The sequence below is a fragment of the Carlito syrichta genome, unplaced genomic scaffold (assembly GCF_000164805.1).
Source record: "Carlito syrichta isolate Samal-C Ts95f unplaced genomic scaffold, Tarsius_syrichta-2.0.1 Scaffold301866, whole genome shotgun sequence".
Lineage (NCBI taxonomy): Eukaryota > Metazoa > Chordata > Mammalia > Primates > Tarsiidae > Carlito > Carlito syrichta.
This window is the reverse complement of record NW_007245962.1, coordinates 36,189-54,550: the sequence shown is the minus strand read 5'-3', so window position 1 is coordinate 54,550 and position 18,362 is coordinate 36,189. Positions and strand designations below refer to the sequence as shown.

The following is an 18,362-nucleotide window of genomic DNA, read 5'->3' as shown; positions in this document are numbered from 1 at the left end:
CAAGTTGCCCCGGCGGGTCTCAAACCCACGGGTTCAGGCAATCCACTCACCTCAGCCTCCCAAAGGCGCGGGATCACAGGCTGAGCCACCGAACCCGACAACACTTTCTTATAGTATTATAAAGGTCTGCTTATGAGTTCCTCTGTTTTCTTATCTGCCAAGTGGGCTTGCCCATTTTACAGACCTACAGTTTTGAGGTCTGTATGAATGCAGGAATGGACAGGTATCATGTCTGTCTTAGTCACTAGCATCTGCAGATTTCAGTATGTTGCCTGGCACAACAAATACCTGATGAGCAAAGCAAAAATATTTGGAAAATTATGAAGCTATCTACAAATACAACCCCTATTTACATCCAAAGTGAGTTTTCAAATCTCATTATTTGTCCTTTTTTTTTTTTTGGTTTGACTTCCTGTTGTTTCTATGGCTTTTGAATAATAATAAGAACAATGGTAGTAGTAATAATAATAATAATAATGATAATAATAATAATAATAGATAGCAACTTACATTTATTAGGTGTCATTACCTTCCAGGAATTACAGTAAGTATGGTATAGAAATTTTTCTATTTAATTCTCAGGGCACCCTATGAAGCATGTTCTGTTTTTAATCTCTGCTTTGCAGGTAGCTAGGCACTTGAGGTTTAGAGATGTTGAGTAATTTTCTCAAGGTCAGCAAGCAAGTGGTCAGGTGGGGCTTCCACCAGGCCAGGCCTGGGCTCTTATCAGCCATACACACTATCTCAGCTGTGATCTACTGCCTATTTCACATAATTACTCAACCTGGAATTTATTGTTATTGCACTTTTCTTTTTCCTTTTATCTTGTAAAGAAAAGATAAAAGTCCAATTTGTGGAGGTAGATGGCAGTAAACAACATTCATTTTATAGCCCCTATGTACTGGTATTGTATAATGTGACTGTGCGTGTGTGTGTGTGTGTGTGTGTGTGTGTGTGTAGTTGTGCATGAGAAAGTGAAGTGTGTAGATTAAATAAAGAGCAACTTCTGAACACTAGGAGCACTCACTTTAAGGATATATGATAAATATTTTTGAAAGAAATTGGCTGAGCATGTTGGGAAAAGATATAGGAAAAACATGGCACTGATGGCTAAGAGATTTGGGTCCACACGTCAGCTTCTGTAGAAATCCCTTAAAAACTGCAGAATGCCGGGCTCAGTGGCTCAGCCTGTAATCCTGCGCCTTTGGGAGGCTGAGATGAGTGGATTGCCTGAGCCCATGGGTTCGGGACCCGCCTGGGCAGCGAGACCTCATCTCTACAATAAATCAAAAAATCAGCCGGGCATGGTAGCGCATGCCTGTAATTCCGGCTACGTGGAAGGCTGAGGCGCAAGGATTGCCGGAGCCCAGCAGGCGAGGCTGCAGTGGCTGGGAGCGGCCACTGCACTCCAGTCTGGGCGACAGAGTGAGACTCCAACTCAAAAAAATAAAAAATAAAAAATAAAAAACTGCAGAATGGGGTGAAGCGATTCCACAAATTGCATCTTGGGGACCATTTTTTCAAATACAAACTGCCATGCAAATGTTCCCCTAACACATCAGCTTCTGTGGTGGGTGTTAGACATATCTGTGTTGTAGAAAGAACTCAGAATTTGGCACTGAAGTGTCCAGTCTGCCACTTCTTAGCAGTATGGCTTCAGATTAAATAGTGCTTTTCAGTCTGCTTCTCAGCTGTGAAATAATGCTTATTGTCACTTACTCTGGACCAGGCTTTATATGTATCCCATGTATTCTCACAAAAACTTGATACGTTTGGAGAATAGGAAGGGATTCGCTTTTGGTTTTTTGGGGGTGGGGTCCCTGCACTGTGAGAAGAGGGGGGGACTCTCATTCCCATGAGAGGCACTGACCTCAGCCCCCAAGCAGCCAAGATGCCACCCAAGGTAGGTTCTCCCTGTGGGCCTAAAGGGTCCTTCCCATTGCTGTGTTGTGGCCATGAAGTCTTTGGTGACTCACACAAAGGAGGTGAGAGAGCCTGGGATAGCAGGGTGGGGGTGGATGTGAGTCTCATGTCCTCATGGCTGTTGGGTACATGTGGCCCTTACCTAGAACCTGTCACACTGTCCCTGATCCCAGGTTTCACAGCCCCCATCATCTGGTCCCACCCCGGAATGCTGTGTAGGGTTCCCAAGTCCCAGCTGCCTTCCCTGGGCCATCAGGGATGAGACATAGGGGGCAGTGACATCAAAAACTCTGACATCATGGACTGACATTGGGGACTGTGACATCAGGAATGATCACCCAGGAAACCTGGGTGGGAACTGGCCACAGCACTTTGCAGTTGTGTGGCCGGGCCAGGCGCTCTGGACCTTGCATTCATGTAGCTGCAGGTGGTAGGATGGTGACCACAGCTGGAGTCTCTGGATGACTGTGGCTGCTGACAGTGGGCGGGAGGGAAGCTAGAGCTGCTACCCACACTCCCAGCCTCTTCGAAGACACACAAAGGAGGGCGGGGGAATGCAGGGAGTGCACCTGTGGGGCATCCTGCACCTGATGAAGAGTCCTGAGCCTGGGAGAGAGTCCTACACCTGATTGAGAGAGTCCTGCACCTGAGACAGAGCCCTGAACCTGGGAAAGAGTCCTGCACCTGAGGGAGAGTCCCGCAGCTGATGGAAAGAACCCTGCACCTGATGGAGATAGTCCTGTACCTGGGAGAGAGTCCTGCATCTGAGGGAGAGCCCCTCAACTGATGGAGAGAACCCAACACCTGATGGAGATAGTCCTTCACCTGAGTCAGAGCCCTGATCCTGGGAGAGAGTCCTGCACCTGAAAGAGAGCCCTGCACCTGATGGAGAGAGTCCTAACCTGAGACAGAGGCATGAACCAGGAAGAGAGTCCTGCACCTGAGGTAGGGCCCAGCACTTGAGGGAGTCCTACACCTGGGGGAGCTCCAGAACCTGAGGGAGAGTCCTGCACCTGAGGGAGAGCCCTGCACCTGAGGGAGAGCTCTGCACATGATGGAGAGAGTCCCGCACCTAAGACAGAGCCCTGAACCTGGGAGAGAGTCCTGTACCTGAGACACAGCCCTGCAACTGATGGAGAAAACTCTGCATCTGATGGGGGAAGGTCCTGCATCTGAGACAGAATCCTGAACCTGGGACAGAGTCTTTCACTTGAGGGAGAGCCCTGCAACTGATGTAGAGAGCCCTGCACCTGACGTAAAGAGTCCTGCACCTGAGGGAGAGCCCTGAAACTGATGGAGAGAGCCCTGCATCTGATGGAGAGAGCCCTGCATCTGATGGAGAGAGCCCTGCAGCTGATGAATAGAGTCCTGCACCTGAGACAGAGCCCTGAACCTGGGAAAGAGTCCTGCACCTGAGGTAGGGCCCGACACTTGAGGGAACCCTGCACCTGGGGGAGCCTGAATCTGGGAGTTCCCCTGCTGTGAGAAAGAGCCCCTGAACCTGAGGGAGAGCCCTTTCCCTGAAGGAGAGCCCTGCACATGACGGAGAGTTCCTGCACCCCCAAACCCCCCCAAACTTGATGAAAAGAACCTGCATTTAAGGGAGAGCCCAGAACCTGAGGAAGAGCCCTGTGCCTGAGGGAAAGCCTGAGTATGTGATGAAAAGTCCCTGGATCTAAGAAACAGTGCTGTACAAACAGCAACTCTGCACCCGTGGGACAGCCTTCCACCCAAAAGTAAGCCTCTGTACCTGAAGGAGAGACTCTAGAGCAGAGGGACAGCCCAACACCTGATGAAGAGACCTTGCACTTGAGGGCAAGCCCAGAATCTAAGAAAAAATCTTGGAGATGAGGGAGAATTCCTGGAGGTCAGCAAGGACCCCACACCCGATAAAGAGGCCCTGCACCTGACAAAGAACTCCTGCATCTGAAGGAGAGCCCTGCACCGGATTAAGAGCTCTGGTACCTAAAAAACACTTTTGCACCCGAGAAAGAATCCTTGCACCTGAAGGAAAGTTCCTGTACCTGGCAGAGAGCCCAGCAAGTGAGATAGAGCCCTGCACCTGAAATAAGTCCCTGCACCTGAGAGAAAACCCAGCACCTGATGAAAAGCCCCTGCTTAAGGAAAAAAATTTCAGATGAGTGAGAACCCCTGGATGTGAGCAAGTCCCTTGCAATTTTGTTTTCATTTCTTTTGTCCTAGATATGACCACAGATGATGATTCAGAGAACAAGGTTGTGTGTACCACCTCCACACTGACTAGCAGTCATCTAAATCTACCATTGTCCTATTTCTCTGTGTCCCTACCAGCCCTAGAAATCCCTACAATTCCTCACTACAGTGATGCTAAGAACTCCTCTCTGAAATTTCCATCATGTAAATAAATTTAAAAAAAAATTTTGAGTTGGAGTCTCACTCTGTCACCCATGCTGGAGTGCAGTGGCATGCTCACAGCCACTGCAGCCTCAATCTGCTAGGCTCAGGTGATCCTTCCACCTCAGTCTTCCAGCTCAGTAAGTTTTATAAAGATTAATTGTTATTATGGTAATTAATGGATATTATTATGGTGATTGTCCAGTCTCCACAGCCTAGTGAGTAGTGATGAGTAGAGAAACCCATAGTTAACCTGTGGGCCTCTTTATTGCAGAGCTACCTGGAACAGTCCGTCCTGGGTATAGATTAGCTTTAAATCTGGACACTTCCAGAAGTGAAGAGCTCACTGATAATTTTTAAACTTAACTCTTTAGCTAATGCTTACCTACCATATGTTAGCCACTATGCTAAAAGTTTTACATGAATCATTTATTTTAGTTCTCCTGACAACATTAATGGGGAGTAATTTTTGTTGACCCCATTTAGAAAAAAAAGAAAAAGAAAATCTAGAGAGATTATGTGATTTGCACAAGTTATGTAGCAAGAAAGCGGCAGATGAGGATGGTTCTGATCTCAGGTCTCTCTGACTCCAGAATGTGTACTCTTTTAAAGGAAATCCACCCTTCTGTATTCTGTCTTCTTTCTTCTCCCAGGCCCAAATTTTTGACTGCAGTTTGCTTTGGAAGCATCTGGGCTGCAGTTGCATTCTTGGTCTCCATGTGTGGTGGTGTAGGCAGAGTTGGGTGCATCTCACGAACTGACCTAAATGTGCAGTTCATGGAACTCACGTTGGCCCTCCTGTAGGTCAATTAGGAGGATCTTGGGAAATCTGCAGGTCCCTCAGAAAAAGCAGGATTAGCTGGCATAAACTACCGCCTTCCAAAGCCCTTCCAGAATGACTTTTGGGTTGAAACTTGCTCCAAGAAATAGCTAACCAGTTTAGTGCCCCTGAGAAGTTAGGTCTTCTTTCTCAATCTTAATCAATTAAAGATTCCTTTCTAAACACTGATCATTACTATTGTTAGTACTATCTTTTACTATTTAATAGCATTTTAAAATATTGAATTAGCCGGGCTCGGTGGCTCAGGCTGTAATCCCGTGCCTTTGGGAGGCTGAGGTGAGTGGATTGCCTGAGCCCGTGGGTTCGAGACCCACCTGGGCAGCGAGACCTCATCTCTACAATAAATCAAAAAATCAGCTGGGCGTGGTAGTGCGTGCCTGTAATTCTGGCTACTCGGAAGGCTGGGGTGGAAGGATAGCCGGAGCCCAGCAGGTTGAGGCTGTGGTGGCCGGCAGCGGCCACTGCACTCCAGTCTGGGTGACAGAGTGAGACTCCAACTCAAAACAAAACAAAACAAAACAAAATATATTGAATTATATATACACTTATATGTATACATATATTTTATTATTTTCATTATATCTATTACCATCATATCACTCAAAGTATGTATCTGAAATCCCTTCTAATTTTCTAAGACTTAAAAAAATAGTTTGATTGAAGTTTGGCATGCAATAAACTGTACACATTTAAAGTATACAATTTGATATGTTTTGACATGAATACACTTGTGAAACCATTAATTTGTGAAATCAAATTAATGAACACATACAGCACTCTTTTAAAATTTTTTTATTTTAAAGATGTGGGGTACTATTCAGGGTTAGGAATACAAATGTTCACTATGCAAGTACCCCTGTTGATAAGGTATGCCCCTGGCAATTTCCCACTACTGCCAATCTCACCCCCTCTCCCCTGTCAGTTTCCGATTAATGCCACTCCCTTTCTTATAGTATTATGATAATTTTTCAAGGTTTGCTTATGAGTGAAAACATAAGGTACTCAGTTTTCTGTTTCTATGATAGAGCATTGAGTATGATAGACTCTAAAATCCATCCAAGTTGCTGTGAAGCCCATATGTTTGTCTTTCTTTATGGTTGCATAATATTCCCTTGTGCCATATACATCACTCTTAAAGTTTCACTGTACCCCTCTATGCTTTCTTCCATGTGCCCTTTCCCACTACCCGCCTTCACACCCCCAAGCCACCACTGATCTGCTTTTTGAACTGTATATTGCTTTACATTGTTTAGAATTTCATATGCATTTTATAAACATAAAATCATATCTGATTTCTTTCATGTAGAATATCTATTTGAGAATCATTAACATTGTGTATATCAATAATTCATTCCTTATTATTGCTTAGTATTATGATATTGTATGAGTATATCATGTTTGTTTATTCATCTGTTTATGGGCATTTGGGTTGTTTTCAGTTTTTGGCTGTTACAAGTAAAGCTGCCATGAACATTCATGAAAAACCTTTGTATGGATATATACTTTCAGTTCTCTTAGGTAAATATCTAAATAGTTGGATCGTATAGTAGGTATATGTTTAACTTTTTGAGAAAATGCCAAACTTTTCCAAAGTGATTATATCATTTAATGTTCCCACCAGTAGTACATGAGCGTTCCAGGTCCTCCAAACCCTCACCAACACTTGGCATGGCCAGTCTCTGTTTTACCTTGGTAAGGATCAATAACAAAATTTTAAGAGTTCAGTATGGTATTGCTAACTGTAAGCACAGTGTTCTACAGAAAATTTCTAGAATTTAGTAACTGGAACTTTGTACCCATGGAATCACAATTCTCTCTTTCCTCCTTCCTCCAGCCCCTAGCAACCACCATTCTATTTTCTGCTTCTATGAGTTTGACTAGTTTAGATACTGCATATAAGTAAAATCATGCAGTGTTTGTTTTTCTGTGACTGGCTTATTTCACTTAGTATAATGTTCTCAAGGTTCATCTATGTAGTTGTATATGGAAGGATTTTTTCTTTTTTAGAGCTGAATAATATTCCTTTGTATGTATGTACAGTCTCCCCTTGGTATCTGTGGAAGATTGACTCCAAGATCTCCAGCCAATAGCAAAATCTGTGAGTGCTCAAGTCCTTGACATAGAATGGTGTAGTATTTGCATATAACTTAGGCACATGCTCCTGTATACTTTAAATCATCTATATATTAATACGATACCTAATACAATATAAATATTATGTAAATAGATGTTATACTGTATTGTTTAAAACTTATGACAATAACAAAGGTCTGTACATGTTTGGTAAGGATGGAGTTTTTTTTTCAAATATGTTAATCCACCATTGGTTGAATCTATAAATATGGAATCCATAGATGCAAATAGCTGACTGTATCACATTTCTTAATCTCTTCATCCATTGATGGACATTTTGGTGGCTTTCACATCTTGGCTACTATGAATAATGCTGCAGTGAACATGGGAGTACATTCTCTTTTTTTTGAGATCTTGATTTCAATTCTTTTGGATAAATGCCCAGAAGTGGGATTGCTGGATCATGTGATAACTCTACTTTTAGTCTTTTTAAAAAAATCTTCATACTGTTTTCCATAGCAACTTCACCATCTTATATTTCCTTCAGCAGTGTGCATGGGTTCCAATTTCTTCACATCCTCTCAAACATTTCTATTTTTTTTTAAGTAGTAGCCATTCTAACAGGTGTGATGATCTCTTATTGTGGTTTTGATTTGTATTTCCCTGTTGATATGTGATGTTAAGCATCTTTTTATATACCTGTTGACTCCTTGCATATCTTCTTTGGAGAGATATCTGTCAGGTCTTTTGCCAACCAACTGTGCTGCCCATCAAAAGTGGACTGGATAAAAAATGTGGTACATATACATGATAGAATATTAAGCAGCCATAAAAAAGGACAAAATTATGGACTTCACAGCAACTTGGATGGATTTATAGTCTATCATACTCAGTGATCTATTACAGAAACAAAGAACTGAGTACCATGTGTTCTCACTCACTAGAGAACCCTGAACTTTTATCACAATACTACAAGAAAGGGATTGACAGTAGCAGGAAATTGCCATGGCAGGGGGGCAGAAAATATCAAAAAGGATACCTAAACCATGCTAAATGAGGACCAACAGGAGGCCCAACCTTCACCTGTATGTATGTAGACTACTTATATACCTAATCCTGTATTGTACCCCACATCTTTAGCATAAAATAATAAAAAATATTTAGTTGAAAAATAGAGTGATATATTCAAGGTGGATAATGCAGCGACTTTATATATATGACTTTATTACCAACTAATCAGCACATCCATCACCACCTCTGCTGTACATTAAATGCCCAGAATTTGTTCATTTTATAACTGAAAATCTGTACCCTTTGATCAAGATTTTCTCTTCCTTCACCTCCACTGGAAACTGCTGTTCTCTGCTTCAGTGAGTCTTATCTTTTTCGATTCCACGTATAAGGAAGATCATACAGTATTTGTCTTTCTGTGTCTGAATTATTTCACTTAGTATAATGTCCTTCAGGATTATCCATATTGTCACAAATGCCAGGATTTCCTTCTTTTATACAGTTGAATACTATCTCGTTGTGTATGTATGCCACATTTTAAAATCTATTCATCCATCTATGGAAACAAGTTGTCAAGAGCTAAGGCTATAGTGAATAATGTTGTAATGAACATGGAAGTGCAGATATCTCTTTGAGATATTTATTTCATTTTCTTCCTTTGGAGAAAAAAAATCCCAGAAGAAGCATTGCTGGATTGCATGATGGCTCTCTTTTTAATTTTTTGATAAATTTTCATAACCTTTCCCATAATTACTGTAATAATTTACATTCCCACTAACAATGAACAGGGTGGGTTTCCTTTTTCTTCATGTCCTCACCAGTACTTATCTTTTGATTTTTTGAGAATAGCAGTCCTGGCCGGGTGTGGTAGCTCATGCCTATAATTCCAGCATTTTGGAAGATTGAGACAAGAGGATCCCTTGAAGTCAGGAGTTTGAGAATAGCAATCTTTACATGTGTGGAGTGATATTTTATTGCAGTTTTGATTTATATTTCTCTGATGATTGGTGGCATTGAGCATCTTTTTATATACCTGTTGTCTACTTGCAGGCCTTCTTTGGACAAATGTCTATCTAAATCCTTTGACCATTTTCTAATTGAACTGCTTGATTTTTTGTTAATAAGTTATGCAAATTCCTTATATATTTTGAATGATAAGTCCTTATGAGATATGTGATCTGAAAATATTTTCTCCCTTTCTTTAGGTTGCTTTTTCACTGTGTTATTAATAATTATTTCTCTTGACTAGAAGAAGATTTTAAATGTGGTGTTGTCCCACTTATCTGTATTTGTTTTTGTTACCTGTGCTTTTGGTGTCATATTTAAAAAATCATTTCCAAGACTAAAGTTGTGAACCTTTTTCTCTATATTTTTTCCTGGGAGTTTAATACTTTTAAGTCTTACATTTTTGTCTTTAATTCATGTTGAGTTGATTTTTGTGTATGGTGTAATTTCTTTTGCTTGTGAATATCTGATTTTCCCAGTGTCATTAGTTGGAGAGACTATACTTTCCCCTACTGTGTATTCTTGATGCTCTTGTCAAATAATGATTGACCATATTTGTGTTTATTTCTGAACTTTCTATGCTGTTTCGCTTATATACATGTCTGTGTTTATGCCACTACATTCGTATCTTGCAGCCTTGTTAAACTCATTTATTAGTCATAGTAGTTTTTTTGTATATTATATCAGATTTTCTGCATGGGCAATAATGTTGTCTGTGAATATAAGCAATTTTATTTCTTCCTTTCTAACATGAATTACTTTATTTCCTTTTCTTCTCTTATTGCACTGGCTAGAACTTCCAATACAAGGTTGAAAAGAAGTGATGAGAATGTAAATTCTGTCCTGTTCTTATTGCACTGGCTGGAACTTCCAATACAAGGTTGAAAAGAAGTGATGAGAATGTAAATTCTGTCCTGTTCTTTATCTTAAAGGAAACCTTTCAGTTTTCTACCATTCATTTTTCACAGATGCTCTTTATTAGATCAAGGGAGTTCCTTTTGATTCCAGACTTGTTAAGAGCATTTTTCTTTTTAAAATCTGGATTGGACTTTGGATTTTTTACATCTGCTGAGATGATAGTATAGTTTTATTTTTGCTTATTAATGTGATGTATGACATTATTTGTTTTAAGAATGGTAAATTATTCTTGTATTTTGGAGATAAACTACTTTTGGTTATAGTATATTATTATTTTTATTATTCCAGTAAGTAGATATTCCTGATGATTCTTGAGTGGTTAAAAATGTCACAGATGATTCACAATAGCAAAAACATGGAACTAACTGTGTTGCCCATTGAAGCTGGACTGGATTTAAAAAATGTGGTACATATGCACAATGGAATATTATGCAGCCATAAAGAAGGACAAATATATGAACTTTGCAGCAAATTGGATGGACTTGGAGTCTATCATACTTAGTGATTTATCACAGAAACAAAGAACTGAGTTCCATATGTTCTCACTCATAAGGTGACCTTGAACAATTATAATGCTATAAGAAAGTGGCAGTAGTGGAAAACTGTCAGGGGAGGGGGTGGTAGGACTGGCAGTTGAGGGAAACTGCTAGGGGAGGGAGGGGCATACCTCATCAACAAGTGTACCTGCATGATCAATGTTTGTATACGTAACCCTGAATTGTACCCCACATCTTTATAATAAATAATAATAATAATAATAAAGTCAGCAGACCCAAAGTAAATGGAAAAAAAAAAGTGTCATAGATGGTATTGCCTAGAGAGGTATGCCAATTTAAAAAGAGAGTTGTAGAGCACTGAGTCACTTAAAATATTCTATTAAAAGAATATGCATATTCCACATAAATAAATAATTACACAGTTGATATAATACAAGGTAATAAAAAGGACTATACCTTAGCAGGAATGGGGACAGACCACAGGGTAAAATGGCTATTTTAGGTAGGGAGGTTCAGGCCTGGAGGAAGTGTTCTCTTAAATGTTTGAGAAAAGAATTGAGAATAGAATAAGAAAGTGAGCCCTGAGAACTAGGGAAAGAGGAGGGCAGGCGGGGCGGGGGGCGTGGGGGACTGGAAGGGAGACAGAGGCAAAAAAGAGGCTTGTAGTTTCATTTTGATTTCAATGCTGAGTATGCAGAACTGCTTGCGAGACAGCTAAGGTTGAGAGCTCTATGTGTTGGAGACAGCAGATGAGCAGATTAGACACTATGACTCTAGGAGTAATAGTTTGGCTCCTACGGTATTTGAAACAGCTGCTCCCTCATTTTTCTTAGAGAAATATTTACATTCTTCCCTTGTCTTTCTAGATTCTACTTAATTTTGCTTCTTAAATATTAGTGTCTCCCAGGACTTCAACTTCATCACAGACCTTGCTTGCTCTCTGTAGTCACTCCTTAGGTAATTTCACCCAGTCCCATAACTTCAAATATTTATTTTATTCAATTAAAACAAAGTGGTTTTTTTTCTTTAAACAATGGCCTACAAGACTCCATCTGGATAGGCTTCTAACTATCTCCAGGACTATATCTACTTCCACTTCCCCCACTTACTCTGCCCTAGTCCTATCCATTGAGACTGTCCATTGAGAAGGTCAAACACGACGTTCTCACATAAGGATCTTTAAATCAGTTCTTCCCTTTACTTGGAATGTGTTCCCAGTTCTTCTCATAACTCATTTTGTTATTCTGTTCTCAGTTCTCTGCTCAATCATTTAAGAGGGCCCTTCCTCCAGGCCTGAACCTCCCTACCTACAATAGCCATTTCACCCTGTGTCATTGTCTGTCCCCATCCCTGCTTACTTCTCATCATAGTCCTTTTTATTGCCTCATATTTTATAACCTGCACATTTATTTATATGTTCATGGGCTGTCTCATTCACTCTGAAGTAAGAGCCAAGGAAGCAACAGCACTGCCTTATTTCTTTTTGACCCTCAATAGGTACTCTAAAAATTTTAGTGAATAAATAGGTGACTATTTGCTAACTCTTTATAGATGTGGTTTTACAAGTCATCTCTACATAATATATAGATTTTAAAAATCTTTCTAGGGAGTTCTCTTGCATTTGTGTTAGCTACAATTAGATGGTGGGGTTTTATAATTAGATGGTGGGGTTTTACAATTAGATGGTGGGATTTATTCATAAGATCATAAATTGCTTTTTTATAGGTACAGCTAACGCAAAATAACAGGAATAGCATAAAAGTCAGTTGGCTGTGCTTTGTACAAAATCTTTTTGCTTTCTTAATCTAATGGCATTAATTATTGACCAAACATCATCTTTACTTATTGAGTCTTAAAAATTATGTAAAACTATTTTAAAGTCATTTTTTTCTCTTTAGTTTGAGAGCGTGTTGACATATATAGACTGTAAATATTTCATTCTTTTACTCCCAGGGCCAGACTCATAGCCTGATAAATAGATGGATCTTGATAGATGTTTGTTGAAATAACAAATTGGAGAATGACTCAGGGAAATATAAGCACCTAGGTACAGATTTATGCATTTCCTCTGTGAAGACTTGTAAAGGTCTTCATAAAAGTTTGTGACTCTCTATTTTCTTATCTAATCCCCCAATTCTAATCCTAACTCAATTTTTCAGGCAAACTCCCAGTTTGCATGCAAGTCTATTTTTTGACCAAATCAACTTTCTTGTTGGGTGGGGAGGGAGCTATACCTTCCAGCCCCTGTGGAACCCCAAGCCAGAGTTAAAAGAAAGCAAGGACAGGCCCACAAGGATGGGAACCAATTTAAACCAATGGTTTAAGTCTACCCTGATGGTTCTATCTATCAAATATGAACTGGATGTAACCAGAATAGAAGGGGATGTTACAGATCCACTCAGCTTATATTTATGCAATTGAGAAGATTCTGGTAACATGCTCAGCATGATGATTTAACAGAAAAGACAAATTATTTTCCTTAGAATTAAAAAAAAGCTCCCCCCATAATGGCAGTCATTGTAACATGCTACAGCAATACAGGATGTAATATGGATCACTCTATCCCATGACCCAAACAAAACCACTCTTCTGGTTATATATTGTTTCATAGCAAACCACTCCAAATTGTAAGGACTTAAAACAATAACAATTATTTCCTGGTTTTCTATCAGGTTCTAGGGTTTGACTGGGCATGACTAGGCAGTTTTCTTTTGGAGTTTCATGTGCTTGCTGGGGCTGAAATCATCTGAAAACTCATCCACTCACACATCAGGTGACTGGTGGAGGACACTCAAAGACTTTTGGGCTGGAGCAGATGGGGCTCCTTAGGCATCTCTCTCATATTCTGTGTGTTCTCTCTGTATGACTTCTCCAGTATGATGGCTTCAGCGTAGTGGTACCTCTTCCCTGGCAATTCAAGGTTCCAGAGACGCATGTCCTAAGAGAGAGTGAGCCAGGTAGAAACTTGTCTTTGTCAGGGCTGATATAACAAATTACTGTAAACTGGGTGGCTTAAACAACAAACATTTATATCTCACAGTTCTGGAGGCTGAAAGCCTGAGATTAGGGTATTAGCCAACATGGTTGGGTTCTGATGAGGACCCTCTTTTGGGTTGCAGACTGCCAATTTCTTGTTATATCCTCTACATGGCAGATATAGAGAGATTTCTGGAGTCTCTTATATAAAGGCACTTAATGATTCATGAAAGTTCAACCTCATGGTCTACTTAACTCCCAAAGGCCCTACCTCCTATCACCGTCATGTTGGGGCTTAGGATTTAAACATATACATTTTGGGAAGACACAAACATTTAGCTCATAGCAAAGTTGTACTGGTCTAAAATATACAACAGCACTTCTGGGATACTCTGTTGGTCAAAGAAGTGCCTAAAGTCAACTTCAAAGGGAGGGGGATGTAGACGTCACGTCTTGATGAGGTAGCAGCAGGGCAAGAGCACATGGAATGGCAAATATTGTAGCCATTTTTGGGAAACACAGTCTCTCACGACCACTTATATTTTGTTTTCTTTCCTCTGAGGCGTCTCTTTATGCATGCTCTGTCTTACATAAATGGGATTTTTATGACACATGCTGCTATAAAACTTTTTTTTCATATTAGATTGATTGTTATTTTATAGGAAAAGAAGCGAAGATTAGTAACACAGCCTGTCACATGGTGAATTAGCTGACTGTAGAGTTGGGCTAGACCCTACATCTCTTGATTACAAATCCAGGACTCTTTTTACTATTCTACATAGAATAATGAAAGCAGAGTTCTGTGATGTTCCATGTGGAGCTTTGGATGGAGTAGGATGGATATTGAGGTCCTTGAAGGCAGGACTGTTAAGAAACTTTTTTGGTAGCCCGTATAAATCAGGTAAGCAGGTTGATTTTACACTTATAATCAAAACTCAACTGAAGCATGAAAGTTTAAGAGATGTCACAGAGGAAGGCAGGTGGCTGATTATACATTTCCTTTTAAAGAGGTTGGATGATTCTAAGTTTAGAGAAGAATGGAAGTCAGCTTAGACTGTGAAAAAATAAATCTACTTTGGCAGGGCAGGTAGATTTTAGTTGGAAGCCAGGAGGTTGGGCAGTTAAAAAAAAAGTAAAACTTTTTTGTGTGTCTACTGTGTACTAGGTGCTATGGTAGTGTTCAATATATATGTTCATTTATGGCACAAATAGATTTGGGATGCTAGAATTATTGCTCACTTAATAGATGAAGAAGATGAGTTTCAGTGTTTAAATAACTTCCCTTAGATCCCCCAGGGAGCTCAAGACTTGTGTAAAAGTCAATATTTAGAATCTTTACATTCCACTATAATTATTAGAGAAATTAGAATGAATAACTAGTCATAGCTTGCTCCAAAGCTGGAGATAATGAAAAAGATGATTTGGACAGGAAAAAAGAACCCTCTTCTGGGTAGCTGCAGAATATTTTGAAGTCACGTGTCTGAAAGACTTCTCCATCAACCAGAAGTCATAAAGATTCACAAAATCCCATAGCTGGAGTAACTCAGCGCTCATGTGCTTCAGTAATTCTTTAGCATATCAGGGTCGCCAGAGGGGTGTTTTCATAATACAATGCTTGATTGCTTCACTGGAAAGGCGGGGTAATGGATCCAGGGTGGGGATTGGAAGGAAAGCAACAAAACCTTGTTTGTAGCCTTTTTTCAGCCCCTGGGAAGCTTGAGGGTCTGAATCTGGGTAAAATTCCTCTTGCAACTAATGTCCGTAGTTGATGCATAACCTATATTTGCTGAGATTCAGTTACACCAGAAAATCAGTGATAGTCACACACCCCTAAGGCATCTATGCGATTAGAAAGACGTGGTTCCTAAGGAACCCCAGAGCTGATTTTCCCTAACTGAGGTGGCTCACATCACTCAGTGCTCTCATATGGCCAGGAACATCTGTGTGTGGAATGACTGGGATGGTTAAAGGCATGTCCAGAAGTCGTGAGACCTCCACTGTACTGTCACTGTGCATGCTGTGACCTTTTTAAAAGCTCAGTAAAAATTGATTCTGATTGTTTTTCATGATTTTGATTACCAACCTGAGTTAACACTTCTGCAGTTGGTAAAGCAGAGAAGGCATGCAGATTCTGAAGATGTGAATTTTGAAATAGTTTCTCCAGGTGATTCCGATGTATACACTTAGTTGGAAATGACTGTTCTAGACCAATGGTCGGATTTTGTAGAGAGAAAATAGGCTCAAGAAGGTGAACTAACATGCTTAAAGTCATCATAGCTACTCGCAGAGTCAGGATAATAACTGGTACCTTCTATATACGTGCTTTGTGGTTTTCTACTGAAATAATCAAAGTCACCTGGAGTCATATTTTCCAAAATATATTCTGAACAAGACTAGTCCCATGAACCACTCCGTGATGAATCAGGTTCCATATGATTAAGTTTTGAGAAATATTGCTTACCATGCTACCCCTTTAGAGATTCCCACTAAACTGAAGGCTCTGAGGAGTTGTCTAGTTAATACATTTTGCTTCATTTAACTCACACTTCCCAGATTTATTTGATTATGGAAATCTTCATTTTTTAATTCATTGAACATCTCGGTGAATAGTACCTTGACAAAACAATCTTAAAAAAAAGCTGACTGAAGGAAAAATAGATTGAATAAAGGATTAGTAATAACAGTATTCAAGGCTGCAAAAGTTAGACTGTAGGCACCACATGCACCTGTTATTGTCCAAGTTATAAACGATTTGCACCAAGTTTATAGTAACACAGATTGTCATTAATTTTTTAGTTAATTAATTTTTATTGTAATTATTTTATTCATACATAATAGATGTACATATGTCAGGGTACATATGATATTTTGATACATTTACATAGTGTATAATGATAAAATTTGGGTAATTGGGATGTCCATCACCTTAAGCATTTATCTTTTCTTTATCCTGGCAGCATTTGAATGATTCTCTTCTAGCTATTTTGAAATATACACGAGATTATTGTTTACTATAGTCACCCTACTGATTTATTAAACACAAGTCTTTATTTCTTCTATATAACTACATTTTTGTGCCCATTAATCAATCTCTCTTCAACCTTCCCTCCGCCTTACTTTTCCTGGCCTCTGGTAACAACAACTCTACTCTCTAAGAATGCATTTTATTGTTGTGACCTACCATGGGGGTTAGAGATCTTGTTTCCAAGACCACAGCTAAGGGAAAAAGCCCCAGCTTCTCAGAGGTTGGAATAGGAGGCAGATATCTGAAATTTCATCAAATGTTGAATCATCACAACTGTGCCAACATACTCTGGGCTGAATTGTCTATTTGGTCATGCTAATAAAAAGAGTTCATATACCCAGGGCATCCAAAAGAAGTTTTTTTTTCTTTTTATTGATGAGCTTTCTCAGGGCATCTTTCATATCCTTGTTCCTCAGGCTGTAGATAAAGGGGTTCATCATGGGTGTCACCACAGTGAACAGTACTGCACCGATCTTATCTGTGTCCTCAGGGTGAGTGGATGAGGGGAAAAAGTAGACACCTACAATAGTCCCATAGAAGAGCAATACAACTGTCAGGTGTGAGCCACAGGTGGAGAAGGCTTTCCACTTTCCCTCTGTGGATGAGATTCTCAGGACAGCTCTGATGATGCAGACATAGGAGAAGAAGATGAGGCCAAAGGGGAAGGTGATAACTGATAAGCCCACAATAAGCAACACAAGCTCATTGATCATTGTGTCTGAACAGGACAGTTTGAGCAGAGGGGCCAAGTCACAGAAGAAGTGTGGGAGAGTGTTGCTGTCACAGAAAAGCAATTGAATGAGAAGAAGGGTGTGTGTAAGAGCAATCATGTTACTGAGGACCCACGGGATGACGGTGAGCAAAATGCAGAGCTTGGGTTGCATGATGGTCATATAGTTCAGAGGGTGGCAGATAGCCACAAAGCGGTCGTAGGCCATTATCCCCAAGAGGAAGTTGTCAATGACAACAAACACAATAGAAAAGTACATCTGTGTGACGCAGCTGTCATAGGAGATGGATTGACTCCTGGTCTGAATATTCATCAGCATTTTGGGAACTGAGGTGGAAATGGAGGAAATATCAGCAAAGGATAGGTTGGCGAGGAAGAGATACATGGGGCTGTGAAGGTAAGCATCCAAGCTGATGGCCAGAATGATGAGCCCATTCCCAAGCACAGTGACCAGGTACATACCCAAGAAAAGCACAAAGAGGAAGTTTTGCTGCTCAGCCTGTTTGGAGAGTCCCAGGAGGATGAATTCAGAGACAGTGGTTTGGTTTTCTTGGTGCATATTTCTGCTGATCTGAAGAAAGGAACACAAAGTCTTCATATTCCCACAAGAAAACCCAGTATGGTACCATATGACAACATCTGCTGCAGTGGTACAGTGTTGCAGCGGTACTTCCTCTTGGCTGAAGGGGAATAAAGTTCCTTCTACTGGATAAGAACTATCTCAGAAGTATAGACTCAGGAGATGCTTTAGGAAGAAAAGACAGGTTAGCTGGTTGTGGTGGTAGAGATCTGTACTCCCAGTTACTCAGGAGGCTCCAGTGGGAGATTCACCTGAGCCCAGGAGTTTGAAGCTGTAGTGATCTATGATTACACCACTGCACTCCAACCTGGGTGACAGAGTGAGGCCTTGTTTCTATGTAAACAAAAGTAAGAAAGAAAGAAGAAAAGAAAGAAAAAAGGAAGGAAGGAAAAAGAAAAGACTAGAATGTA

General features: G+C 40.3%; 1 protein-coding gene across 1 annotated transcript; it reads right to left on the bottom strand.

The window, feature by feature from the left end:
- Window positions 1-16,971: 16,971 nt before the first annotated feature.
- Window positions 16,972-17,970, bottom strand: LOC103257792 (olfactory receptor 1S1). The gene has a single exon (XM_008055496.1). It carries the CDS (start codon window positions 17,968-17,970, stop codon window positions 16,972-16,974), a length of 999 nt encoding a protein of 332 aa, XP_008053687.1.
- Between the last annotated feature and the right edge of the window lie 392 nt (window positions 17,971-18,362).